Source organism: Tiliqua scincoides, chromosome 11 (genome assembly GCF_035046505.1).
Source record: "Tiliqua scincoides isolate rTilSci1 chromosome 11, rTilSci1.hap2, whole genome shotgun sequence".
Classification (NCBI taxonomy): Eukaryota; Metazoa; Chordata; class Lepidosauria; order Squamata; family Scincidae; genus Tiliqua; species Tiliqua scincoides.
The window spans coordinates 26,442,325-26,469,872 of NC_089831.1; the positions used below are offsets into that span (position 1 = coordinate 26,442,325).

The 27,548-nt window shown below is 46.3% G+C and overlaps 2 protein-coding genes across 2 annotated transcripts; one reads left to right on the forward strand and one right to left on the reverse strand.

The window, feature by feature from the left end:
- The first annotated feature begins 2,135 nt into the window (after window positions 1-2,135).
- Window positions 2,136-10,675, forward strand: REXO2 (RNA exonuclease 2). Its single transcript, XM_066639337.1, has 7 exons — window positions 2,136-2,309; window positions 3,694-3,777; window positions 4,686-4,763; window positions 5,500-5,611; window positions 7,376-7,484; window positions 8,250-8,303; window positions 10,281-10,675. The coding sequence occupies exons 1-7, from the start codon at window positions 2,151-2,153 to the stop codon at window positions 10,408-10,410; spliced, it is 726 nt and encodes a 241-aa protein (XP_066495434.1). The 5' UTR covers window positions 2,136-2,150; the 3' UTR covers window positions 10,411-10,675.
- A 601-nt stretch (window positions 10,676-11,276) lies between these two features.
- Window positions 11,277-27,259, reverse strand: LOC136662215 (NXPE family member 4-like). Its single transcript, XM_066639336.1, has 4 exons — window positions 26,708-27,259; window positions 22,446-22,507; window positions 13,593-13,814; window positions 11,277-11,809 (listed from the first exon to the last, which is right to left on the reverse strand). Exons 1-4 carry the CDS (start codon window positions 27,184-27,186, stop codon window positions 11,277-11,279), a joined length of 1,296 nt encoding a protein of 431 aa, XP_066495433.1. The 5' UTR covers window positions 27,187-27,259.
- Window positions 27,260-27,548: the final 289 nt, after the last annotated feature.

The following is a 27,548-nucleotide window of genomic DNA, read 5'->3' on the forward strand; positions in this document are numbered from 1 at the left end:
TAATAGCTGCAGCTCTGAAATGCCCATCTTTATTTCTGCTGCAGCCTCGTATATCAAGATTTGTTTCCTTCTAGCCCACTTTGATCTTGGCCACTCTGGCCTCAACTGTGCTTGCGTGCTGCTTGCTTTGGCCACTGGAGGGGAAGATAAGACTTGGGAGCCTCTCTTACTGAAAACTAAACTGATCATTAAAAAAAAATAATTTTAGTGTTCTAAATTTTTACAATGTTCACTGATGGTGTATCTATGGCATGGTTGAAAAGAAGCCCCTAAACAAAACAGTATAACTTACTCAGTTTAAAACTTTTCCTCAAGCAATATTGTGAAGGGTATTAAACGATACACTTCAGCTTGTGTATATATTTATACAAAAATAAATTTTCATTCTTTCAAAATATTCTGGTGTGCAAGCTAAATTATTTTCTGAGGACCTGTTTGCAAACTATCATTGAACGCAAGATGTGAACACAAAATAGGATTTTGGTACCTGTGGCTGTTTGTAGAGAGCAACCTTGAGCCGTAGGGCCTGATCCTGAACATTTTGTGCCAGCTCAGTGTCGCAAATGTGCTGTGAGGCATGCCTGCGACACCATGAGCCCACCCTGAGCCAGTGTTGGGCAGACGATGGAGCGCCAGCAAAGAGTGGGCAGGGGGGAAAGCTTTCCAGGGTGGGGGGAAGATGCGGCAGGGGAAGGGAGCAGGATGGGCTTTGGATCTCAGCTCTGCTGGATCCAAAGCCCCACATAGGGCCTTTTGGCCTGACACAGGACTACTTTATTCTGCGCTGGCTAAGTAGCCAGCACAGAGTCGAGTAGCCCCATTGTGGGGCTGCTTTCCTTACTTGGGGGAAGGGGAGTTTGGTGGGTTTGGCCCACTTCAGGTGCAGAGCGAGTTCCAAGTGCATCTTTTTTTCCTAGGTGAACTATTTCTGTTATCTCTGAAAGTCAGAGCAGGGACTTCAGTGAAGCATGAAGCACAGAACCTGACGTATCCTTATAAGATGCTGTGGGTTTTATTTTGTTTACAATTGGAAACTCCTCAGTAAAAATAGAAGCCATTTTATGTTGTCTTTCTAATTCCTTCAAAAGGGTGAATTTGCCTTTCCCTGTCCCTTTATTCTTCTACCTTCGTGGATTTGAAATAGTTATTTCAAGTAATAGTAGTAGTGGGGGGGGGGTGAGAAGAGATGTGGCTGGTGCTTGCTGCTTCTTGTACCATACCTGTTGTGGGGGTGGGGTACCTGTATAAACATACATGCATATGTGACATTTTCACATCCACGTACAGTAGAAATAAACGTAATGTGTGAAGAAGTTTTGCAGGGACTTCTTAAAGGCCCCTGCCAGTGGTTAGCTAGAAGGGGTGCAAAGCACTAAGTTTTGCAGGCACCTGAATGCTCTGTGCAAGGGGTTCCACCCCCTCCCCTTCGGAGCTATTCCTGGTGCTGAATTTTACCCCTTGTAAAATTCAGGCGCCTGCAAAACTTAGTGCTTTGCACCCCTTCTAGCTATGGCCCTCCCCCTCCCCCCAGCTCCCATTTATGCATGCTGTTTTGGTATTGTATAGCACTGTACATCAGCTTGATGTAAAGATCCATATGCTGTGGGCTTGATTCTGCAGAAGCGTGGCCATAGTCTACTTACAGAAGCAATACTAGTTGCAAATCATGCTTTGGCAAGTGTTTTGTAAATAGCAGAGAGCCCAATCCCATGCATGCCTACTCAGAAGTAAGGCCCATGGGGCTTACTCCCAGGAAAGTGTGGCTAGGAGTGGAGCCTGAGCCCCCCTTTGCTCCCAGTCTCCTGCCTGTGCAAATTCACTGCAGTGGTTTGGCCAGCCCCAGTGCTGGGCTTCCTTGGCTGGAGGCTGCTACCCAGGCCACGCCCCTCGGTTTGCGCGCCGTGGTCCAGCCTGGGCAAGGAGCATCCTCCAGAGCGCCTGCATCCCTCGTGGCAGACAGGAGAGCATCTTCCCGGGCGGAGACTACAAGCCCCAGCATGCCGCGCGGCCGCCTGCGAACCGCCATGCTGGTCCTGCGGCCGCATGAACTACATCTCCCAGCAGGTGGTGGGACCACGACCCGCTGCAGCCAGAGGGCGGAAGAGGCGCGGAACCTGCTGGGAGTCGTAGTTTTTGGGGCTCCGGCGGCGATGCGAGCGGGCGGAAAAGCTTGGCGGGCGCTGCAGCTGCTGGGCGGGAGGCGGTGGCGGCGGGGTCCGCGAGGCATGGCCGGAGCGTGCGGTGGCGGCGGAGGGGCGGCCGTGGCCGAGGCCGGCCTGGGGCAGAGGATGGTCTGGGTGGACCTAGAGGTGAGGAGGGGGCGGTGCCTCCCCTGAGTGGGGGGGGCAGGAGGGGGCGGTGCTCCTCCTGCAGACACGTGTCCTGGGGTGGGGGTGGGGCTCAGCCACCCCAGAATATGCCCCCCCAGGGGGACATACTGAGGAGGTGTGCCAAAGGGGGGGCTCCATCCCATAATAGCCCCCCAGATAGAGGCTGCCTGTAGTAGCCCCCTTAGATAGGGGCTGCCTCCATCCCATAGTCACCGCCAATAGGCTCATGCCTCAGAGGAGGGGGCAGCCCCTATGTAGAGGGACTATTATGAAACGGAAGTAGCCCCTATCTAGGGTGGCTATGATGCCATAATAGGAGATGCAAAGTCCTTGTGCCCTGTATCTTAATATCAGGTCACCTTGTGATGGAATGGGGAAGATGTTCCATCCTCTCTTAGGAAGTTGGGCGTCTTGTGATGTAAGGCCTGGTCTTCAACCTTCTTCGTGCCATGATCTCCAGAACAAATAAAGTATGAGACTGGGGACCCACCACCAATGCTACCCCCTTCTTGGGACCCGATCCCCCTGCCCGTCCCATTTTCCCCTACCTTTTGTGTCTTCACAACAATCCTGTGAGGTAGCAACCTGAACAGGGCAGGTCTAAGGAGCTGTGGGGCAAGATAGCCAGAAGAGGCTATGCAGGGGTATATCCATTTTTAATAAGGTAGCACTGTTGGACTGGATCTGCACCCTCTCTTGTATGGGCTTTGAAAGATGGCTATAACCCTGCCAAATGAGGCTTCAAGACCCCAATCCACAGGTTGAGGAACACTGATGTGAGGATTAGGCAGTTCTAGCCCATGATAGTCTTCCAAAGCTCCTTTTTTCTCATTATGACCATCCAGGTACCTGTTGGGGAAGTGCAGGCCAGGTGCAAAGGAGACAGCCGGCGCCCTGAGAGGTGCAAAGCCTCTGAAGAGGAAGGCATTTCAGTGATCACAGCTAATAAGCATTGAGAGACCTACTCCCCACAGATACTTCCCTACACTTTTCAGAATATTAATCAGAACATCCTGGGGTTAACGTGTAGATTTGGGCAGCCATTATAATCTTGAGGTCTGAAAACTCTGCGTCTGGGTGAGAGAGTGTCTTTAGGATCACAGAATGAAGCTTAGCTGCTTTTTTTGGCCACTAGTTAAACTTTTAATTTTCCAGCTGCTTCTCTCGCCCCACACTTCATGGGTTCTCTGACCTCCTCATTTATAGTCTGTTGTGTGTGCCTGCTTAACTTACAAAGTAGCAGGGCAGCAAGACACAGCTGTGCAAAGAGATTTGGGCTTGTATAAATATTCTTTTGCTAGGGAGCAGAGCTGAAAAGTTTTCTGATCTCATCTGCTTGTTAACTTTTTGGGTGTGATTCCAGATGACTGGATTGGAGATTGAGAAGGACCAGATCATTGAGATGGCCTGTCTCATCACGGATTCAGATTTGAACGTCTTGGCTGAAGTAGGTGGCAGTTTTGCATTGCCCTGGGGTGAGCTCAGCACCAGTTAACTTGCAGTTCGCCCTTGACTGCTCCCTGAGAGGGACCCTGCCTGTCAGGAATGAGTTTCTACTGAATACTCTGCCAGAAAACTGTTTGGGAGGGAGGGAGATAACAAAACCCCTTTTATACACACAATTTCCAGATGTTTGTGCTATGACAAATGAGTCAGCTCAGCGCTGGAAACTTGAACCCTGTTTGGATAATGGTCATTTGCTGTCATTGGGTCTAAAAGTTAATCGGTTTTTTACTTGGTAAAAAACTGCAACTCACAGGCTCTCAGCCCAGTTCTAACCAACTTTCAATCTTCGATGCAGTTGTGTCAATGGAGTGGCACACTTGTGATGAAGGAGCAGTCACAGAGCCCTCATCAAAATTATTTATTATTTATTTAAAAGATCTGTATCCAGCCTTTCCTTTGCTGGAGCAAAGGTGGCTCGCAATTTAAGGTTTAAAATGTGCAATTCATAAAACAAATGAAAAAAAAATCTAAAGGGCCATAATAACTGAGAGGGGAGCAACTATTTAAGCCAAAGCACAGCTATAGAGACACAGGGGACAGACAACTGTGAATCACACAAAAACAAGACGGAACAAAAATGTTTGTTCCCTTACCTGTGGCTGCATTGGGGCAGGAAAATTGGTTAGAACTGGGCTGAGTGTGATCCTGTGTACACTTACATTGGAGTAAACTTGGAGTAGCACCAATGAGGACAGGGTGAGGCTCAGAGGGTGTAGTTAAAAGAGAAGTGGCTTACCCAGGCTAGTGTTATTTGGAAGTAAAAAAAAAAATTGTGTACCACTGCCATTCTTATACATGCAACTTGCAGGTGTGTTTTCAAGTCTCTTGTTTTCTCTCTCACATGGACAGGGTCCCAACCTGATAATAAACCAGCCAGATGAGCTGCTGGACAGCATGTCGGACTGGTGCAAGGAGCATCATGGGAAGGTAAAGGTTCTCTTGCTTGTTTGTTGCTCTTTAAGAAAAATAACTGATCTTTTGCAATTTCACACCTGTGGGATCTTGTCTTGAGCCATGCAAATGCCTCCTTCCACTCAGGCTTCCTCTTGGTTCCCCTCCTCAGTGTATGCAGCCTTACACAGATCATAGTCATGCAAAATATTCTAACTCTTACTTAACTCTAGCTCAGCTACATACTGTAATGTAGTTTTAGAACAACATTTGACTTGTTCAGATACATAGTTCAAAGTGTTCAAGCAGACCTGATCTGAAGGTGGCTTGCGTCAAAGTAGTGTTTGGTGAGTAAGAAGATTTTTGTGCAGTGAGAATACCTGTGAACTGAGGAGCTTGATTTTGGCTTCCCTGCAAAGCTGATCTTTTTGTGCCTGATCTTCCCAGGCAAGATATGCATCTCAGGGGCCTCCTTCTGGGCCAACATGCTGGTGCATTACTGGAAGGGGCCAGGAGGCTGGTACTCCCCTCCACTGTGGCTGCAGGTTCCCTTCATCAGCACAATGGTTGCCATCGCCTACATGATGGTCCTTGATTTGTTTGTTTCTACATAGGGGACAAAATCATAACAGAAGCAAATACCACCCCTGTGAACTGTGAAATTGTGCCTCTGTTTGTGGTTGAGGACTGTATTGTGAAGTCACTTCTAAGCGACTCTGTGTGCTGAAATGCACAAGTGCATAACTTGACTTATGATTGTTCCTTCTTGCAGTCTGGGCTTACAAAGGCAGTGAGAGAGAGCACAATCTCTCTGCGCCAGGCAGAATATGAATTCCTGTCATTTGTTCGACAGCAGACACCACCAGGGCTCTGCCCCCTTGCAGGTAAGAGACGCTTTTTAAAAAAGAAATATTTTAGGTATTAAAAATTGATTTGCCTTTCTGCAGAAGTGTTCAGGGTGGCTCATGACTTAAGGAAATGGAAATGTAAAGAGGATAAGAAACAAAAAGAACATGCTAAGAATCTCTCCCAATCAACAAGTGATTGAGCAATGAATAACAAAATAATTGAATAATAACAACCAATCAGGAAATTTGCAGCTAGCTATAATTTGGAATAGTTGTTCCTCTCCCCTTCCAAGAGCCCAGTCAAAGAAGATGGTCTTCACTTCTCACTGGAAGGAGAGGGGGCCACTCCCTGGAAGAGGATTTCTGGAGCTTGGGTACCAGTACAGAGAAGGCTCTGTCCCTGGAACCTGCATTTTCAGAAGTTGGGGGCATGGAGCAGAGCCTTGGATGATGCTTGCCAGTTCATGGCAGGGGACCCGCTCAGCTGTAGTGAGCTTCTCCTAAATGATACCCCCATCTGGGTGTAGTGGGATTTCCCTAGAGGTCAGCCTGTCACCTTCGCCATTCTGTTGGTGCTTTGCTGTGTGCGCCAAAGCCAGGCTGTATCCAGAATGTGTAGGAAGAGCACCAGCCTGTCTGGGATTGTCGAGGGAAAGAAAAACTTTGACTGAACCCTTGCAGAGTTGAACACGCACACCTGTCATTGTTTCAAGCCTACCTGTCTCATTTGGCAGAGGGGAAATCTGGGGATCTGTGAATGTTAATTAACCTATCCACCGCCACCATCCAAAATAGCTGACCAGCTGGGGTCATCATGCCAGGACAGGAAGAAACCTCGTGCTGTCCAGCTAGCATGGATAGTTGGCTAAGGTGTCCTACTCTTCTGTTCCAGGAGGATGACAAGCTTTGTTGTCTGGTTGTGTTAGACAGAAGCTGGTTCTGCCTCTGATCTGAAGCATAGAGTTTGGCTGTTTGTCTCCGGGCTTCCATTAAACTTCCCTGCCTCTCCCCTGTTGTTTTGTTGGAGTTACTAGGCCTTACTAGAGTTGCTAGGTCTTGGTAGGCCTCAACCGAAGGAATAAAATGAAATTCCTCTTGCGGGTAAGCGACTCAAGGTCCCACATGGCTGAGAAGGAGAGATAAAGAGTAAAACAACAGAGCACATGTTGTAATGTGCACGCGTCCCATGCAAAGTTACAATGCTGCTTGGCCGATAAGATGGCTGGGGGGAAGGTTCACGAGCCTCCTGCCTGACCAGCTCTTGCAAAAAGCATAGTAGAAAAGTACTGAGCGAAGAGCACTGCTTAGGCAAAGGACCATGACTTTGTGATTTTGGCTGTTATGTAGAGTTGTTTTGTACGAACAGTATAAAAGGTTTGCTGCCCGAGATGTTGGGGCGCCTGTCCAATCTGAGGCTTTGTCTCTGAGGAGCCATTTGAGGAGCCACAGGTTTCAAATAAAACTGGTGCTTTGCTTTCCACCTTTTTGTTGTTTTTTTAGCTCTGCACTACACCAGGCAACTCATTCACTGTGAAGCCTGATCTAGGCTTATCTTAAACTGTAGCAGGCAACAGGTTGTTTCAATAAAACCTAGCCTTGTTTTGAATTAAAAATTGTGCCGTCTTGTACCCTGGAGAGAGAGCCCCTGCCTTGTGAAGGCTTGACCAGCGGGACGCATGTCTGGGAGAGAAAGAAGATGTCTGGGGAGGGGGTCAGACATCAAGTTTGGTAGCTTCGTTCTCTGCCCTCTTCTCGCTCTGACTGCATGAACAGAATCTGTGTTTTTGCATCTGGTTTTAGGGAACTCAGTTCATGCAGACAAGAAGTTTCTCGACAAGCACATGCCCCAGTTCATGAAGCACCTTCACTATCGGATCATTGATGTGAGCACTGTGAAAGAGCTCTGCAGGTGAATATTGATGCAGTGTTGGAACAGAGGGTGGGCAGATAGGTGGGAGGGGAAGAAAAGAGGTGGGCAGAAAGGATGGAGCAGGGGCAATATGACTGACAGGCACTGAAGCTGTGGGAGCCTTGCAGACATCTTGTGACACATGTCACCGAGATGCCTGTAATTGCACCTAAACACATCATTTACAAAGTTTAACTTCTACAATCGCCATAAAATTATATCTGCATAAATCTGCTTATTTTAGCACTGTATATTCTACATTTAAGGCTTTCAAATAATGGAGACATTTTTGGGATGTGAAAGATATTTCTCAGCAGTGTTGAAGACTAGAATCTGCTTTTAAAAAAAAATAAATACATTATCAAACTACATGCATGCATGTTGATGTTTGGGGAGTGTCAGATTTGCCAGCAGATGGCAGGCTCAGTGCTTCTGTAACACAGTCCTAGCTTGGCACTTAATTTAGATTTTAGAGACTTAGGGCCCAATCCTATCCAAAGTTACAGCACTGATGCAGCTGTGCCAACAGGATATGTGCTGCATCCTGCAGTAGGGGGGCAGCCACAGAGTATTTGTTCCCTTACCTTGGAACTGCACTGCAATTGCATCATCGCTGGAAAGTTGGATAGGACTGGGCCCTTAGGCTGCAGTTCTATCCACACTTTCCTGAGGATACACTCCATCAATTATAGTGGGACTTCTGAGCAGATAGGCATAGTATTGGACTCTTAATCCATAGATTTGAAACTTATTCTCTGTGGACAGACGCTGGTACCCAGAAGACTACGAGTTTGCCCCGAAGAAGGCTGCTTCTCACAGGTAAACTATTGTCCTTGGCCTTTGGGGCTCCCTTTCAAAGACTCAGGCTGCAATCCTAACTTCACTTTCCTGGGAGTAAGACCCATTGAACACAATAGGACTTACTTCTGTGCAGACCTGGTTAGGATTGTGCCCTCAGTCGCAGACTGGTTGGGTGGCTTATTTCAATTTTCAGTCTTCCCTGTTCCTTTCTGCTCCTGGCACAAAACTCTCTTGGAAACACAAGTAGCTGGTTTGTTTTTTTCCTACCTTTACAGCTTTTCCACACATTCCATACCTTCCTTTTGCTTGTGTATGTGCTTATTTTAAGACATTTTTACCCTGCCTTTCTTAACCCAGCAGTAAAGGTCAAGGTGGCTTATGAAACAAGAAGTCAATACAAACCTATTTTTTAAAAATCAAGCAAAACTAACAATCCAATCAAATAACAATAGCAAATAGAGCAGCCAGCATGAGAATTAAGAACCACCACAACATACAGAGGAGATAGCAAACTATGAATTCAAGGGCTGGTGAAACAAAAATGTTTTAATGCCTCCCCCTATGGAATATCTGCAGAGAAGGGGCAGTCCTGATGTCATGTGGAAGAGAGGTCCACAGGCTAGATGCCTCAATAGTGAAGGTCCTGTCTGCTGTATCTCCAGTGGCAAAAGCATCTGCAACAGAGCCTGCCTAGATGACCTCACCAAGAAGTCAGATTTGTTTGGAGGGAGTCTATCCTTCACCTACTTAGGTCCTAAACTGTTGGGAGCTTTATAGATAATCACCAGCCATTTGAATGGTTCCCAGAAATGTGGGGGCAGCCAATGAAGGTGGCTCAGCAGAGGCGTGACACATACACTGGTGGCTGCTTTCTGTACCAGGTGCAGTTTCTGAACATTCATAGACACCTCCATGTTGAGCACACTGCAGTTGTACAACCCGGGTTGTACAACCCGTTAGTGCAGGGGTCACCAAAGTCAGGTCTGATTTGTGCAGAAAGGGGTACAGCTGGTGGCGAAGCACACTCTGGACCACAGTCATCATCAAAACACCCAGGTTCCACGCTGGATCCAGGAACACCCCCAGGCTGTCACTTTGTGGAGAAAGTGGAGCTATTTGGAAGCATCACTGGAGCGGGCAGATGAAGAAGTGCATATCTGTCTGCCACGTTGGGCAAGTGACGGATGTGAGCTCAAAAGGCTTTAGGAAAGGACACTTAACAGGGAGAGGGTACTCCGGAGTTGGGATACTGGACAACTGATCACTGATTATTTGACTTCAGGTATTCCATGAAGCCATGATCTTTGAAGAATTGACCTGCATTTTTTAATGGCTGCAATTACTTTGGTTTATTTTTGTTTTAAATCTTTTTTTTTTCTTTTTTTAAATGCAGACTCACCTGGGCCTTTCAGGCTAAGAGCAGTATTTAAAAAAAACAAAACACACTCTTGAGTGAATTGTTTGTTCTTATAGAAAATGTTGTTAAACTAATGAATCATTATAATTCTTTTTCCTTTTGTGTGTGTGTGTGGGGGGGGTGTAATTTTGTTATTTTACAATGGCAGTTAGCTAATTTTTTTTTGTAACTAATGCAAGTACCAAACCTGATGATTAACTGTATTTTTTTCTGTGCTAATAAATGAATGCTTTAGAAATGCTAGATCATTATTTAAGAGCACCTGACCCATCTGTTGACCAAATTTGATTTTGCCCCCAACTCTGAGAGCAGATGAAGGACATGGAAGTGGCTGATATGAGAGACATGGTGATATATTTACGCAGGCTTTAATGGTAAGCTGAGCAGGCACTCATGAGGTGCAAACATTCAGCCCTAAAGTAAAATATGACATTGCACAGCCCATTAAGCAATATTTTTAAGTATCAGTAATGGAAAGACACCCATACTTAGCCCTTGTCTGTATTTTAAATGCTTATGGAAGGGCTTGATAGAACACGTGTTTATAAATCAATCTCTGTCTCCTGGCTTTTCTTTAGAGCCCTTGATGACATCAGGGAGAGTATCAAAGAGCTTCAGTTCTACAGAAGCAGCATCTTTAAGAGGAAAACGGATGAAAAGAAGCGCAAACTAGTGGAGAACGGCGAAAGCAACAAGTCCACCAGTTGATCTCGCAAAGCACGAGATGCCAGGGTTGCCTCCTGCCCCTTTCTGTTCACCCCAGGTGAAGGAAGCATCTCCTTCCTGTTACTCGCTTCCCCAAGATTGTTGACAAAGACAGAGTCCTGGCTGTGGCTGGTTAGTTAAGCAGCAGGCTGGGCGTCTTGGCCGTCACAGCTGTTTGGTTCAAGTGCGTGGAGTCTCTTTTGCAGTTAGAAAATTCCTTTGGTTTTAGCCACCTTTTTGTTACAGAATGAAACCAACCCTGCTGAAAGAGGGCCTGCTTCTCTGTTGTCTTCTATCTTCACTCCAGTTCTCTTTTTCCACGGCTTCCCCCATCCCCAGCCTCTTTTGCCTGGGCTCCAAAAGGAGTGTATGTCTCTGTTCTGTGTAGCCAGGAGGCTGACTGAATTTGCATAGTGCTTTACTGTTGTTGTGACCGCACAGCAAGGCAGGCAGCTGTGGTGTTGCCCCCATGTTGCTGATGGGTCACAGAGCCTGACAGACCATGGCTTGGCTGGGTTCCTCTCAGGAGTCCCCCCTCTTCACAGCAGGCTGTCAGGCTCAGAGGGTTGTAGACACTGAGGTAAAAGCACATGTTTCCGGAACATGGATTTGGGTCCAAAGAGAGACTTCTAGGCAAGGCCACAGATTTGGATCTGTGCAGTGGTTTCCCATCCCCCCTTTGAATGGCAGCTGCCCTCCAGTTTCAAATGAGGTTTGCCATGCAAAACACAAATCCAAAGGAGCTGGCCATGAAGTCATAAGGCCAAGGCTTTAGCACAGCGCATTCAAAGATGTTTGGGAGTGTGCAGGATGTGAAAACACATCCTTTATATCTGGAGAGATGTGAGAGATGCACCTCATTTCCATTCTTAACAGATGTAGGACAAGAACAAATTAACTTGGCTTCCAATGACTTGATCTGGTGGGTGAATTTCGGTCGTGGCATAGGCCACAGTTATGTCCCAGGCATCAATAATGCCCACTTTGAGATCCCGAAACACGTCTCTTGCTGCAAGATATTGGGCGTAGCCATGGAAATCGCTAAATCGCTCAGGATCTGTGGGCATCTCCTGGGTGTTCTCTGTTTTGATGATGACCCTTGTGCCTGGACTCCTCAAGAGGAGATGCTGGATCGCTGCCCGAACATTAAGAATCCTTCGAATGAAGAGCTTGATGGGGAAGGGGCGGAAGTGCTGACCCAGGGAAACAACCACCGCTGTGTCTCTGTCGCCTGCCAAGTTGTCTATCTCCCGAGCGACGTAGCTGTGATCTTTCATCGTGTAGCTGTGTGCAGTGATGGGGTGGCCATGCTTTTTCCACTGGAGCTGAATATTCCCAGCCATATCCACAGCAAGCAAGTTCTGAAGCTTCCCAATTCCGTGGGCATCAAAAATTTTTAGGGCTAGTGAGAAAAGAAAGGCAGAGGGTGAGTGCAACTTACTAGCAGAAAAGATATAAAGCTACAGCTGATATAGAATGACACCGTAGACAAAAGGGATGACCGTGAAAACAAAACTCCTTGTGGCAACTCTCCTGTGAACCAAGGTAGCTATAACTGACAAGAAAATGAAGAGCTATAGTCTGGGATCTGTAAGAGAGTCTCCTGTAAAAGGTTTAATGGAGGGCTGATAGTGGGACACAAGAGTGTGGCCAGTGATGAGAAGTCCTTAAGGGAGGAACTTGACTAACAGATGGGTACAGCAAAGGCTTCCTCTGTCTCAGAGCAAACAATAGTGACTGCTGTTTTAGAGAGGGGCAATAGCAGAAGTGACAGGCATCCCCAGGTAGGACTGGGAAAGGCCCTGTTTGAAACTGGAGAGCATCTGCCAGTGAGTGTCACTACCCAGGTCAGTGGACTGAGGGATAAGTTGTTTCCTATGTTCTTAACTGCTGGCCTAATGGGAACCTGGTTCTTGCTGTCTTTGACACTCCCCTGGGCCAAACGGGCCTGTCTTTGAAGCCACTGTTGGTGTGGCCCAAAGCACGAAGAACTGGCTATTCTGCAGAAGATAAGGAGCCACTGGTTTTGCTGCACCAAGCATGGCACAGTTGTTTCACCAGGTTGATGCAAGCTTCCACTGCACTCCTCAGTATTCTGGATGTTAGAGGATTGCGGTTTGAACTGGTTGGGTACCTGGGGAATCTGACAAACAAAGTTCTGTTGCTGCTTTATGGCCTTCAGGATCTCTCAGTCTAGAGTCCCTGATTTTTCTTGCGTAGTTTGTGCCCTGCTTGCCTACCTTTTCTCAAAGGGGTTCATCAATAAGCAAAATGGTCTGGTGAGCAATGAAAATACTAAACAACCAGTTTGGAAAGCAATGGCAGCTCTTGGGCAAACAGAAGATCAGAATGTGCCCTCTCATCATGGGCCCATTCATGGATTTGGCTGGAGGATACCAAAATGGGGTGGCTCCTGCCCTTGTTCTGCTGCCCAGAGGCACAACCCCCAAAGAGGTAGCAAATTCCACTGTCTTGGCCAGATATCTGAGAGCTCATTCCACCAATGTGAATAGGTTCTCAAATCTGACTGAAGCAGCAGAGCCTGTCCCAGCCTTTACTGGTCATGGATGTTGCATCCTGACTATAGATAGAGAGGAGCCAGGCTGTTGCCATTCTGCCTGAACCACAGCTGGACCGTTCGAGTTGGTGGTGACCCAGTGACATCAAGCAGAGGTAGCAACTGCACTCGCCGGCCCCTCGCAGGAGGTATTAGTAGAGCTGCCAGTGCCTGGATGAATTCTGAATCCTGCACAAATGTTGCCTGCTGAAGCAAATCGAGTTGCTTGCCCAGTTTGTTGTGTAGTGTGTGCCATTTTGCGTTAAACTGCATAGTTAAGCCACGGGCAGGGGCAAGGAGCTGTGCAGGCAGCAGATGTCCCATTCACAGTCACTGGCAATCGATGCCAGTGGTCTGTATTTTGTGCATGGTGCCGATTTTTGGCCGCACTGGTGGATGTGCAGCCTCTCCCCTCCCGCAGTCAAAGTAGATGTAATTGTATGGGGAGAACTTGATCTACAATTGGATTCAAGGGATGGCTGGAAAGTCAACGTTAAGAGCCGACTGTCGACAGAAAGTGTTCCAAGGAAGGATGCCTTGCAGCAGGAGCACAGCTTGGGCAACCCAGGAGCAAGTGGTCTGTTTCTGGCCAGATGGTGGCAGGTGCTCTGCCTAGAGAGAAACCTACTTCTCACTGTGTTTGTGAGATACTCCATCCATTGCCGCACGGTTGAGTCTCCCATGAAGTAAACCATTTTCCTTTGCAGGCAGGTATTGATTTGATTCAAGGTCCCCAAGCCGGGCAGTCTGCAGAAAACAGGGTACCACTGATCATGCCACACAAAGCCGCTGGGAAATGGTGGGGAGCGCATTCCAACACTGCATTGCTTGCTTGGTGTGCTGTTGCCTCCTGGAAAAACAAAACAAGGGACAGGACACTGAGGATGGAGGCTGTGACTATTGCATCAAAAGGGACCTGCCCATGATTGGTGCAGTGGCGTGAAGGGCTAGAGTCTTTTCAAGGATTCATCCCTGGTAAAGTGCCCCTCCCCCTGCATCATGGGTTAAACTGATGAGCAGGGAGCTGTCTATAGACACCTTCCTACGCTTGAGAAGTTTCTGGATAGGTCAATCCTGTGGACCGAGCTTTGCTATGTCAGAGAAGACAAAAAGGATGTGAAATGAATTCTTATACAATCTGACAAGCAGGTTTAAAAGCATCAGTGTTAAATACTGAGAAGGACATGATTGAAAAGTGTCTTTTTGCTTTATTTTCCTGCCCCACAAATTTCACTGCAGTTCTGCTTTTCCAGCATCATTGCAAACAGCTGGTTTTTATTCACCACTAAGGTCATACGCCAAAACCTTCTAGAAATACAGGTTGAAGGTCCAATCCTATGCATGTCTACTCAGAAGTAAATCCCATTAAAGTCAATGGGGCTTACTCCCCGGAAGGTGTGGATAGGATTGGGCTGTGAGTCTCATTATTTGTGTGGGTTAACTCACATGGATGGCAAAAATCGCACTATAGCAAATCAATTTAGAAAACAAAGTGCCTTTCCTCAGGTGATTTTAAAACAGCCTTGCTGACCTTTGTGATGTTAAGATAGAGTCACTAAGAGGACAATCCAATCCAGGTGCTTAGAAAGAATTTTCTTTCACTGTTCAAGGGGAAGGGAGGGGGTCCCTTGGAGAGAGAATGATTGATGGATTGTCAGTTAGCTGCCCTCTTTCTGGCTATTGTAAAGGACTGTTTTCGATTAATTTAAAGGGCCCTTCTCATCATGTTGAGACAAAAATCTCTACAACAGTAAGAAAAGCATTTTAAAGGGATGCATTTTCCCCTTCTCCAGGGATCAGCACATTCCTCATTTGCAGGGGCCATTCGTGTTGAGTCAAATCCGTGTATAAAAAAATCAGTGCATAGCAAGGTTGGAGCTGTAATTCCCTTTCCTCCCATAACTATCAAAACATAAACAAAAATTGGTTTAAAAATAGATCTATCTGGTACTCGGAGATGGAGCCATAGCCCAGGGGGAGAGCTCTGCTTGCATGCACACTGCCCAGCTTGAGTGGGCCTTGGGGAGAGGCCCATGCCTGAAGTGCTAGCGAACCAGCCACCATGCTGAGCTACAACAGGCTGGCTCAGGGTAAGGCGGTTTTGGGTGCGTACCGCATTGGTGGAGCTGCAGGGCAGGTGTTTGGCACGCAGAGGCACCCATCAGGCCAGGAAAGCCATGGCTAGCCGGTGTGAACAATACTGGCCTTGATAGACCAATAGCTTAGTGTCAGATAAGGTGATCTGTACATTCAGCAGGGAGTGATTAAAGGTTAGGGCTTAATCTGAGTTGTGCTTTTCTTGAAAGTCAAGGTCCTGCCCTGCAGCTGACACTGATAATCGTGTTCCTGAAGTGTTTTAAACTGCTATTTCTGGAAGCTAATCTGGGAATGAAAATGCTGGCAGGGAGTATACAAATAGCACTGGCATAGTGGTGCCAATGGGACGTGTGCTGCATCCTGCAGTTGGGTGTCACTCACAGAGACCTCCTTAAAGTAAGGGAATGTTTCTTCCCTTACCTCAGAGCTGCACTGCCCTTATGTCAGTGCTGGAAAGCACTGACTTAAGGGGTTAGGATTGCGCCCTAAGACTGTGAAACCACACTGAGGAGAGAATCCCTGGCTGTGGGTGGTGTCAAAGGAAGCTGGAGCCCACGTATTCTAGGAGACGCTTTTCTTTCTGCTGACCTGTGTGACTGTTGCAAATTCAATATTGATCTTTGGTCTAACCCTGAACCCAAGGCTGAACTCCGTTTTCCATCAAAAGCAGTGTTTAATCTTTATTTGCAGTTGCATAATGGTGACACAAGAGCACAGCTGGCAATTTCTAGGCTCACGTTTTGGCAGCACTGTGAAGGTCAACCCAGGCTAGAACCTGCTTAGCCAACAGGAAATTCCCATGGCAAAGATGGTTGGAAGAAGACATTCACGACCAGTTAATTAAGATACGTTAAGATTGCCTACACGAGCATTAGTGTGAGGGTGGTGGGAGCCTCTAGACCAGAACATCATGTAGCCTAGAACCTGGTGTTGTCCACACAAGTACAAGATTCACAAATTCACAGCACTGCATCCTCATCTGTCAATAATGGGACATTGTGTGTGTGTGTGTGTGTGTGTGTGTGTGTGTGTGTGTGTGTGTGTGTGTGTGAGAGAGAGAGAGAGAGATACACATTGTAATCAATTTTTTAGATCTACTATTGCTCCATCTAGGCTTCATCTTAATCAACTATACAGATGCCCCCTGATTAATCAGATTAAAAACAAAATAATACAGCTGTAAATACAACAAATAATAAATTGTTGATGGCAGGAAGCATCAGAAGAGAGGCATTTTCCTTCTGTCCCATACCAGAAGAATGCCTCGTAGCTGAGATGATGCCTGTTCTGCATGAGTGTGCACCCTAAAGCCGAGAAAGGAAGACTTATTGCTTCAGAACTCTGCGTTTTTGGCAAAGTCAACTGATTCTTTGGCTAAAGCGTCTTTCATTTGGTAAGAGCCCTCTTGGGTAAGATGGTGAGAACCGTCACAGTATGTGTTTAATTTTAAATAAATAAATTATCCCATGTTTCCTTACCTGGCAGGAAAACTTTAAGGCAGCTTACAGCATAATGATCAATCACTACTGAACCAGTAAAACATGGTTATTTTTAAACCATCTAAATCAACACTGATGAGAAAACAGAGCAGGCAACACAACAAATCAGGCACCCACTCACAGGAGTAGAAAGCAAACCCAATTAAAGGAAGACCTTGGCATAAGAAAGTTTTATTACCCATCTGAGATTAGAAAGAAAGAGGTGGATCCGATCACAGCATAGAGAGACTTCCATAGGCTGGGTGGGTCCTGTTGCAAGTCCCTGCCAAACACATTTCTAGTGGCTGCAAAACCCAGCTCAGATATATATAAAAAAATTAATCTGCTACGCTTTAAGGCAGGCCCATTATCAAGGGCTCATGGCTCAGAGGGTGGGATATAAATGCTTAAAATTAAAAATATACAGGTACAGTGCAGGTACAGGCTGTAAGTTCTGTCCTCTGCTCTGTGGTGTGTACCTGTACAGACATAGTAGAAAAACATCCAAAAGGCCAGCTGACACCCATATAAGTAACAGTGAAAAGAACAAGAGGAAGCATTTCTCATTATATGTATGCAGTTATTCCAAAATCCAGAGAAATTCAAAATCCAGACACCTTCCCATCCCAAGCGGTCTGGATAAGGGATACTCAACCTATATTAGATTTTTGTTTCATGCTCAAGTTTCAGAAACTCCGTATACCTTACCCTATATCTTGATTGACAGTCACCACCTGTCCTGAAGGCTTGGAATGTAACAACAATTATTTCAGAGTGACACAAATATGTGTATAAACATTGTTATATCAGATGCTATGAGAATGGATGATGGCCGGATCCCAAAGGATCTCCTCTATGGAGAACTCGTGCAAGGAAAGCGCCCTACAGGTAGACCACAGCTGCGATACAAGGACATCTGCAAGAGGGATCTGAAGGCCTTAGGAGTGGACCTCAACAGGTGGGAAACCCTGGCCTCTGAGCGGCCCGCTTGGAGGCAGGCTGTGCAGCATGGCCTTTCCCAGTTTGAAGAGACACTTGGCCAACAGTCTGAGGCTAAGAGGCAAAGAAGGAAGGCCCGTAGCCAGGGAGACAGACCAGGGACAGACTGCACTTGCTCCTGGTGTGGAAGGGATTGTCACTCCCGAATTGGCCTTTTCAGCCACACTAGACGCTGTTCCAGAACCACCTTTCAGAGCGCGATACCAGAGTCTTTCGAGACTGAAGGTTGCCAACAGACCAGATGCTAACAACAATGGCTAAAAACCTCACCCCAACCAGCGTACCAGTGTACCATTAGCCAGGACATTTTTACAGCTTTTACTAAAAAAGGTTCCAGGGTTGGTGGGTCTCTGGGAAAAAGGGATTCCAGAGCTCAGGGTCATTCCCTTGGAATGCCTCTTCAGTACATGCTTGATGCTCCGGCTCAGTGCATGGTTGGCCCTGTTAAGAAGATACTCTCATGTAATGCAGAGGCTGCGGCAGGCCATTCGGAAGGAGCCATCTCTGCCCTCTGCAAGGTGGTATGTTTTAGAACAGGTTCAAGAAAGTCCAGGTAACTTCCAAAAAGCCCTCCTTGTGCTAGATGGGTGGGTGTGAGGATTGCTGGTGAAATTCAATGAGTGCAAAGACTTTCCTTTCAATATTTCTTTACTCAGCGTGTGGTTGGCCTGTGGAACTCCTTGCTACAGGATGTGGTGATGGCGTCTGGCCTGGATGCCTTTAAAAGGGGATTGGACAAGTTTCTGGAGGAAAAATCCATTACGGGGTACAAGCCATGATGTATATGCGCAACCTCCTGATTTTAGAAATGGGCTATGTCAGATGCAAGGGAGGGCACCAGAATGAGGTCTCTTGTTATCTGGGGTGCTCCCTGGGGCATTTGGTGGGCCATTGTGAGATACAGGAAGCTGAACCTATGGCCTGATCCAGTAGGGCTGTTCTTATGTTCTTTTAACTTGGTGCCAGGTATTTTTTTTCCCCAATGTTGACAGTGATATGGTAGCAGCCTCCTTGCCCATGGATTGTACAAGCATTCTACTTTGTCTCTGGTGAGATCAAGTCTTCGGCTTTCCAACACCAGCAAATTCTGCCTGATGAGAGACAGTAGCGCTAAAAAGATGAGTCTGCGTACCACCGGCAATGATGTTTCTGTCTGGCTGGTGCTACTCCTTTTCAGAAACATTCTCCTCCAGATGAACTCCTTGTAGTGGCCCTAGAAAATGGTGGGATGGAGGGAGAAGACTAGGCTTTGAGTGTCAATAAGTCTTCAGTGCTGCTATGTGTGTGGTTAGCTCAACGCTCCATCACCTATGGATATTTCTTCCCTGAGTTATCATATTGACACAGCAAGAAAAGCAATCCAGTAGTTCTTCCACTGGGTGTCCTTGCCTGTCACGTGACATAGTCACTTGCTTCTGAAGGGCTCCATCTTGAACCTGTGCACCTTGGATTGCGTGCCACTTATATGCTGACTAACAAATATAAGTTAAAAACATAATGATTTGGTTGAAGACCACATGGGTCGGGGGGTGGACATCATCTACAGCGTAGGCAATGCTCATGTCCCATGCGTCGATGAAGCTGACATTGAGGTCCTTGAAAGTGTCCCTCATGACCAGGTTCTGGGGATAGCCATGGATGTCCCCAAAGCGCTCAACCTCTGCGTCCATCTCCCGGATGTTCTCTGATCTGATTATGACTCTGGTGTCCGGGCTTCTCAGGAAAAGGTGCTGGATCGCCCTGCGGATGTTGAGCAGTCTCCTTACAAAAAGGTCCATGGGGAATGGGCGGAAGTGCTGGCCCAGGGTGATGACAACAGCTGTGTCTTTGCCCCCAGCAAGTCTGTCAATTTCACTGGCAACGTAATGGTCGTCTTTGATCAGGAACCACTTTTTGGTCACAAAGGGGTGCCCGTGTTTTTTCCACTGAACGAAAGTGTTCCTCTCCAGGTCCATCGCCACATGGGTGCTGAACGGCCCAGAATCATGGTGATCAAAGAACTTCAGTGCTGGTAAAGAATAAAGGAGCAGAGTTTGAAATGGGAACAATGTCTGTGGGCTGTTGCATCTACAAGGGAGACTCAAAAATCTCCACTGGTTAAAGTTAGTGTTGGCTGATGGTGCTGACAGCACCAGCTCAGACCAATCTGATCCAAGTTGTCTTGGATCCTGCATGGGGCAGAGTATCGTGGCTCTTATCCTTTTGTGTAGATAAGCACATGCTACCATTCCTTTCGGACGGTTCCATGTGTGATCCTGAGGTTTCGAAGAACTATCCCACCCCAAAGAGCCAGGGTTTGCAGCCATGAGAATAGAAGCACAGTCGTTTGCCTAGCACTGATTTTGAACTGCGGAAACCACAAGTCTTTATCTCATAGTAGTCCAATTAAAACCAAGACATTGGAAAAGAAAAACCTACACACACAACTGCATGTATATAACTGAGTACACAACCAGATGGATCTAGGTTAAGTTATGAAAAATAGCCATCAATCAAAAGCAACATTTTTTAAAAAGCTGCAAAATTTGGCCTTGTTTGGAGCAAAAAAATTGGGGTTTTGTGCTTGTTTGTTGGTCTTTGCCCCAAATATCCAGATCCTTGATTAAGCTGTTTTTTCCTTCTTTCAAGTGTCACTTTACTTAGAATTCATTCCATTGGATGCTCTTTATTTTATTTTATTTTTAAAGCAAAGCCAAGCCAACAGCACAACAGAATTGAAGCTTGCATGCAAAGACAGAAGGCTGAGGAACAAAACGGAGAACCAAGAACTCCAGGAGCCAGAACGGAAGTCACAGAAGAGCTAAAACGCAAAGGCAAGAGCAAGTCTGAAGAAAATCCGCATCCCGAGAAAAACGTACTTGTCACCTTCTCAGTTAGACAATAAATCCACTGGCGTAATGTAGAGTCTCCCATGAGATAAATCATCTTCCCCTTCAGGCAAGCATGGATCTTGTCCAGCGTGCTAAAATCGGACACAGAGCAAAATTCCGGGTGCCAGACATTCTGCAGAGCGTAGCCGCTGGGCACAGGGGGTGAGCCCAGCCTGATCCGGCACTTTTCTCTTGACATTGTGGCATTTCCTGACCAAAACAAGGCGAGGAAGAGGTGCAGGTGAACATGGGGAGAAGTGTGCGATTGTAAGCACAGTTGCCTTGTGTGGAATGCAAACATCTTCCATCAGGAGTGTTTTATGGGGCTCAGTGCATCGTGAAGGGGTGGTTCTGCTGGCTCTTTCCGACACCGATGGCAGAGAAATGGGCAAGGAAGTGCCAGAACTGGCAAACAGAATTTGCAGGGCTCTTGAAGCAGCCTCAAAGAGGGAGTTTTACAAAGTAAATTGAAACAAATAAACCAAAAAAAGTCCAATAAAGGCCTACACGAGTTGGGACCTATTTACACAGGAGTTTGGGTCCAGGCCTATATTCTGTTGCAGGTGACATTTTGAGCCACAAATGAGCCTCACAGAATGGTATTTTTCATAAACAGGAGAGGCTAGAAAATTGATTTACTAGGGAGGAAAAATGCTAGCCTATGAGATACTGTGGATGTTTAAATAGGAGGAAGAGACTTGTCAGCACAGACTCCTGCAAAGTTTTTTTTCCAGCAAAATGCTATTATAACACATTCAGCACTGACAACTCTGATGCCAACAGTATAAATAGTCATGGATGAATCCCACCAGCCCACATTGCACTGCAATCTAGGGAATGGCATGGCTGTGCCACAAAGTAACCCAATATGACCTTGGAAATCCTTTTCCTCTAGTGAAATTCATGCTGGTTGAGAGTTGCCACTGGCAAGGAAGACATGGAGGGAGGGGAAATGATCTTTATCTAGGGAGTGCTCAGATGGCAGAAATGCTGCATGTTGAACTTGGACGCATGGGGCAAATCCTAGCTGTGAGCATTCTTTCTTGGCCTTGGACAAATCACTAACCTAGTTCTCAGCCTCAACTCTATGTCTGTAAAATGGGATCAACACCAGCAGGATTGTTCTGAGGACAAATGAAAGAGCAGGCTAAGAAGAGTTAAAGAAATAACAAGAATAGCAATACTGAATTTTGGAAGGAAAATGCTGTTCACCCTGCAAATGTGTCAGTTTAGCAGAACTTGCTACAGCTTGGAGCAGCTGCAACACCCTCTACTTGCAACACAGCCAGTACTGTGGCGCAATTAGATGCACGGTGGTTCCCCTGCTCTCCCACTTCTAGAAGAGTGACTCTGGGGCACAATACGACTGGGGGCATAGTCCTAACCAGGTCTACTCAGAAGTAAGTCCTATTTTGTTCAGTGGGGCTTACTCTCAGGAAAGTGTGGTTAGGATTGCAGCCTGAGAAACCTCTGTGGAATGGGTACCTCTACACCAGGGGTGCCCAAACCCCGGCCCTGGGGCCACTTGCGGCCCTCGAGGCCTCTTAATGCGGCCCTCAGGGAGCCCCCAGTCTCCAATGAGCCTCTGGCCCTCTGGAGATTTGTTGGAGCCCCCACTGGCCCAACGTGAGAGCAACAGTTTGACGTCTTGCATGAGCTGTGGGATGAGGGCTCCCTCCACTTCTTGCTGTTTTACATCTGTGACGCAGCAGTGGTAGTGAAGGAAAGGCCAGATGTGATTTGTACAAGGCCTTTTATAGGCCTTGATCTATTGCAAGTCCTTCATTCATTCATATAAGATCATCTTTAATATATTCATTTATGTGAATTTATTCAAATTTTAAATGGAAATTAATTCTTTTTTTCCCTGGCCCCCAACACAGTGTTAGAGAGATGATGTGGCCCTCCTGCCAAAAACTTTGGACACCCCTGCTCTACACTAACATTAGCGGAGGAGATATGTGGCAATTGATCCCAATCCAGGGAAAAGCAAATGATCATGCTGTAGATGGAGAAATAAAATAAGAGGCAACTTACTGTTACAGGTTAAGACGTGGATCTCTCCAAAATGCTCAGGGATCGCGACCCCAATGTTGGACCTTTAAAGGCAGAAAAAAATGGCAGTGAATGTCTGAAGATAGCAGTGCACATTTTATGTTACACGGGAGAGTGGATAATGTGAAAATGTCCCTTCCGTTGGGTTTGCCAGGGGAACTATGTTGAAAGCAAAATTCTCAAAGTGTTGCAGAAGTTGACATTTATACCTTCCTAATTTTACATTCTTCTAATCATTCAAAGTTTGAATCCATGTATTTTGCAATGGTTCTGTCAGGCCCATGGCCAGGATTCTAGAGGTGGGGGGGTGACTATTTTTTCAGGGGGGGGGGCAATGATGTCAGGTATCTCTACTGGTGGGCAAAATGAAAGGATAAGTCTGGAGAAACATCAAATACCTGTAACTCCCTCAAATTTCATGAAGAGAAAATATAGTGGGGTTTTTTTGTTTTTTTTTTTAAAGATGCATTCATGATCTGTAAAGCCAGGTAACAATAAATTGCATGGAATAAATGCATCTCTGCATGCCATGTAAAATGTATTGCCTACATAGAAATAACATGCAACATATCCTTTCATTTACACACTAGTGCAATACACAGGCCTGCAAAAGTAAAACATATCACTGACGCAGATAGTATTTACTTGTATTGAAAGTGCCTATTTAACATCTATTTAACACCTATATAGCACCTATATAATGAATATCCAGTGCCTATGCAACACCTATCTAGCACCTATCTAGCACCTATATAGCGCCTATCTAACAGCTATCTAGCGCCTCTCTAGCAACTATATAGTGCCTATATAGCACCTATATAGCGCCTATCTAACAGCTATCTAGCGCCTATATAACCTATCTAGCATCTATATAGCACCTAACACATATATAACGCCTATCTAGCACCTATCTAACACCTATCTAGCGCCTATCTAGCACCTATATAGCACCTAACACCTATATAACGCCCATCTAGCACCTAACACCTATACAGCACCAATCTAGCACCTATCTAACACCTATAAAGAGCCTATCTAAGACCTATATAGCACCCATCTAACACCTATATAATGCCCATCTAGCACCTATGTAGCACCTTTATAGTGCCTATCTTTAGTGCCTATTTTTATCTTTATAGTGCCTATCTAATGCCTATCTAGTGCCTATCTAGCACCTATCTAGCGCCTATCTGACCTATATAGCACCAATCTAACACCTATATAATGCCTATCTAGCATCTATGTAGCACCTTTATAGTGCCTATCTAGCACCAATCTAACACCTATATAGCACCTATATAGCACCTATCTAACACATATCTATATAGCGACTAACACCTATCTAGCACCAATATAATGCCTATCTAGCACCTCTCTAGCACCTATATAATGCCTATCTAGCCCCTATATAGCGCCTAGCACCTAACAGCTATATAACGCCTATCTAGCCCCTACACAACACCTATTTAATGCCTAAATAGCGTCTATATAACACCTATCTAACACCTATATAGTGTCTATTTAACACCTATCTAGCACCTACTTAACACCTCTATAGCATTTATCTAGCGCCTATCCAGCGCCTATATAATGCCTTTATAACATTTGTCAATGACACATTGCTGATGCATTGATACATATTAAAATAAAATTTATTTACATAAAAGCAAGAGGAAAGATATGCTAGTCAAATACAGTAGCGCCATTGTTTTTTTTTATAATATTACTTTTTTTTTTTATAATATTCATTACTTTTAAAACCAAAGTACAGAAGATTTGAATGTATTGACTCTACCTGGTGGAGCTGTATCCTCCCAGCTTTCTCAGAGTTGAACTCCTTAGAACCAGGGGTGGATCCAGTGTCTGTCTGGGAGGGGTCATGAGCACTACCTTCAGAGCCAGGTCAACCAGGCAGGTAGACCTGGGCTCCCGCTTGAGCTTCTCGCCTCTGTGGCCATTTGCTGGGTGGGTAAACCTGGGCTCCCATCTGGACTTGGAGCGCAGGTTTACCTGCTGTGTAGACCTAGGCTCCTTCTTGAGCTTATCACTTCTGTGGACATTTGTTGGGCAGGCAGAACTGGGTCTGGGCTCCCACCTGGACTTGGAGGCCAGGTCTACCTACTTGGGTAGACCTGGGCTCCTGATTGAGCTGAAAGCCTCTGTGGCTTTTTGCTGGGTGTGGGTAGACCTGGGCTCCCATTCCAGCCAATCTCCTTGACACCCGCCCAATGGGTGTTCCCCTGACACCTGATTTTGCTCTCCATCCTGGTGGGCGCCCTTCTCTGCTGGCAGGACAGTTGGGGGGGGTATGAACCCATGTCCTCCCCTGGATCCGCCCCTGCTTAGAACCTTTCCCACACTCAAGTTCTTGGTTCTCTTTAGCTCAAATGCTTTCCATGTTTCCTCCCACCAGAAAAAGGGTCTCCCCAGCCCCCAAGCAGCAGCCATTAATATCTGAAAGGCAAGAACCTGCCCCCAAGATTTCTCCAACAGAAACATTTCTCCTTGCCCCCCCACAGCAGTACCATCGTAGTAATTAGCATGTTTCACAGTAGAAGAAATAGCACCCTCCCAGCCAGTACAAGGAGAAATTTCTCCCAACCTTCTTGTAGCTACTCTTGACCAGCCCCGCTCTCCATGTGCTCTGGATGGGGACAGGGTGACCAGAGGTCCTTACTTCCAAGGAGCCCCCCAGGATCGTGTTCTGCTCACTCTACACACATGCGCTCTCTCTCCTCCCCAATCCCTGCCAGAAGCACTGAGCCGTCTTCCTTCCTGTGCACAAAAAAATGTTGCAAAAAGGGCTTCAAATCACCCCCAACTGACACCAGATTAGATAAAGAGGACAGGTTTGGAAAAAATGCTGGGGGGGGGGCAAACTGCTGGCTCAGGGGGGGCAGAGCCCCCCCTGGCCCCTCCCCAGCTATGGCCCTGGGTCCTGTGCATAAGGATGATCCATAGTTGGTTGTTGTGATGAACTTTGATGGTGCACATCATTTGTTGGGGAAGGAGAAGTGTGGGCCCTGGATTTTGCTCCTTCAAATAAGCGATTGGCACAGGCAAATTTGGCCATACCACTTGCCACTTGGTGGATGCGTGGGCCTGATCCAGCACAGATCTCCAAAGTGCAAGGGCTTTCTCATGTTCAGAGATAATCCGCCTGTGTGGGACATAATTCAGAGGGTGACCCAAGCATAAGATCCCATGTACAGATCAACCCTATTGGCTGGATCAGGCAAGTGTGAGAAGCATTTGAATTTTTGGTTATTGATAGTCTCAGGATTTACTGTTAGTTGTTATTAATATGTTACAGAGCAGTTAACCACACCAAGGGTGTTAGAACAACTTACCTCCCAGTCCTATGTATGTCTATGCAGAAGTAAGTCCCATTATAGTCACTGGGGCTTACTCTCAGGTACCGAGAGGATTGCAGCCTTAAAAACTATGCTATCAGAGTCTAGGTTGCTTTTGCTGCATCAAATAATAATAATACTAATAATAATAATACAGGTATTTATATACCGCCTTTCTTGGTCGTCAGATTTCTCCTCAGACTTTAATTCAAGGCGGTTTACATAGGCAGGCTATACTAAATCCCAATAGGGATTTTTACAATTGAAGAAGGTTCTGTCTTTCAAGAACCACATTTCAGATGGATCTTTATATGATCTGGTTTCACATTCTGGCCTCTATTTTCCTCCCACACCCGCTGACAGTGGCCAAAGAGCAGGTGGAATAACTTGGAATAACTTGGCTAGGCTTGTCAGCTGCTTCAAGGTCTCGCCATTCAGGGTGCCGGTGGCGACCTTCGGATGTTATCTTCAGGCAAACGGAGGCTCTACCCTCTAGACCAGACCTCCTGCCCCCATCAAACTAACACACCTACCTCCCTGTTAAAACATTCTTGTTTTTCAAACCAAATCCTTCATATCAGGCTTCAGTTGGTTAGTTTTTGCATCAACAGGGTATTTCACTCAAAGGAAAAAGCCACTTTGGAACAGGATATGGATACCAAGCTGAGAAAAAAAAAAACTTCCAATTCCTCTGGGATTCCTGCTTTGGAAATTCCCAGACTGTTCAAAGGTCCCTGGAACGTAACAAATGCTGCTTTTCCAAAGGTCAGAAGTACAGTATATGTGAGATTATCTACTGCTTCCAGAGGGATCCCTTGGCATTCACTAAGAGTGCAATCCTGTCTAAAGCATTGAAAATATACTGTACTTCTGCTATGAAATTGTACATACCTCTTTAGAAGTCTCTGTTCCAAGTCTGTGAGGTAGGAGACAGGTTTGTTGCTGGATTTCAGGAGAACAAAAGCTTCACAAGGCACATTCTTTGGTTTGACGCAGTAGAAGACCTCTTGGTCGCGCTCATCTCGATATTCGCACAGTTCGGCTCTTCCAGAGATATTGAAACCACATGGAGTGAGAACAGCTGCTGTTCCATTTAAGAACTGGCCCGTGAAGGCTATTTTGTCAAACCCTTTCTTCCTCGCTGCCCACAGTGCAGAGACTCCTTCGCTGGGGTGGATGAGAAGGAGGGAAACTCTGACTGCACCTTCCCAAAATAGGGTGAAATTGACCAGGTATGTTCCATTCCTGTAGTCTTTGATATGGCCAGAAGCTCCTGCCTGGAGACTTGGGGAATGGATCCTCACTCTCAAGAAGTCTCCCCCATACTCCTTCCTCTTCCCCAAGTAGTCGTACAGATCTAGCCGAACCATCAAGTGGTCTCCTACACAATAAGAGTCTTTGGGGTTCAGTAGGGTGGCCCGGCTGTTCTTGGCACTTGTGGTAGTCTTTACATCTGTGAAAGTGACACTGGGCATCACCTGGTCCAGTCTTGCAAGGATGTCTTTGACTTCTTGATCTTGTTTCCTCTGCCTCACCCAGTACTGACACATTCCATTCCCAATGACATTGAGCCAAGGGGCCGTGCCTGTTTCTGTAGCACCCTGAATGGAACCTGCATGGTAGCTTCTGAACATATCAACCTGGAGGGCATAAGAAGAAACAAGAGAAATAGTAAGACAAGAGAATCAAAAGCAGTTTCTTTAGTGATTTTCAGTTCTCAGTGCCTAAAGGG

Bases quoted from the DNA above. Each gene is read 5' to 3' on its own strand.
- REXO2 (XM_066639337.1), top strand. From the start codon at position 2,151: ATGCGAGCGGGCGGAAAAGCTTGGCGGGCGCTGCAGCTGCTGGGCGGG. The intron at 2,310-3,693 runs GTGAGGAGGGGG...GTGTGATTCCAG, and splicing joins TGGTCTGGGTGGACCTAGAG to ATGACTGGATTGGAGATTGA. The intron at 7,485-8,249 runs GTGAATATTGAT...CTCTGTGGACAG, and splicing joins ACTGTGAAAGAGCTCTGCAG to ACGCTGGTACCCAGAAGACT.
- LOC136662215 (XM_066639336.1), bottom strand. From the start codon at position 27,186: ATGGTTCGGCTAGATCTGTACGACTACTTGGGGAAGAGGAAGGAGTAT. The intron at 13,815-22,445 runs GTAAGTTGCCTC...TTGTTTTTCCAG, and splicing joins CCACGTCTTAACCTGTAACA to GAGGCAACAGCACACCAAGC. The intron at 11,810-13,592 runs GTAGGTTTCTCT...TTTTCTCACTAG, and splicing joins TCTCACAAACACAGTGAGAA to CCCTAAAAATTTTTGATGCC.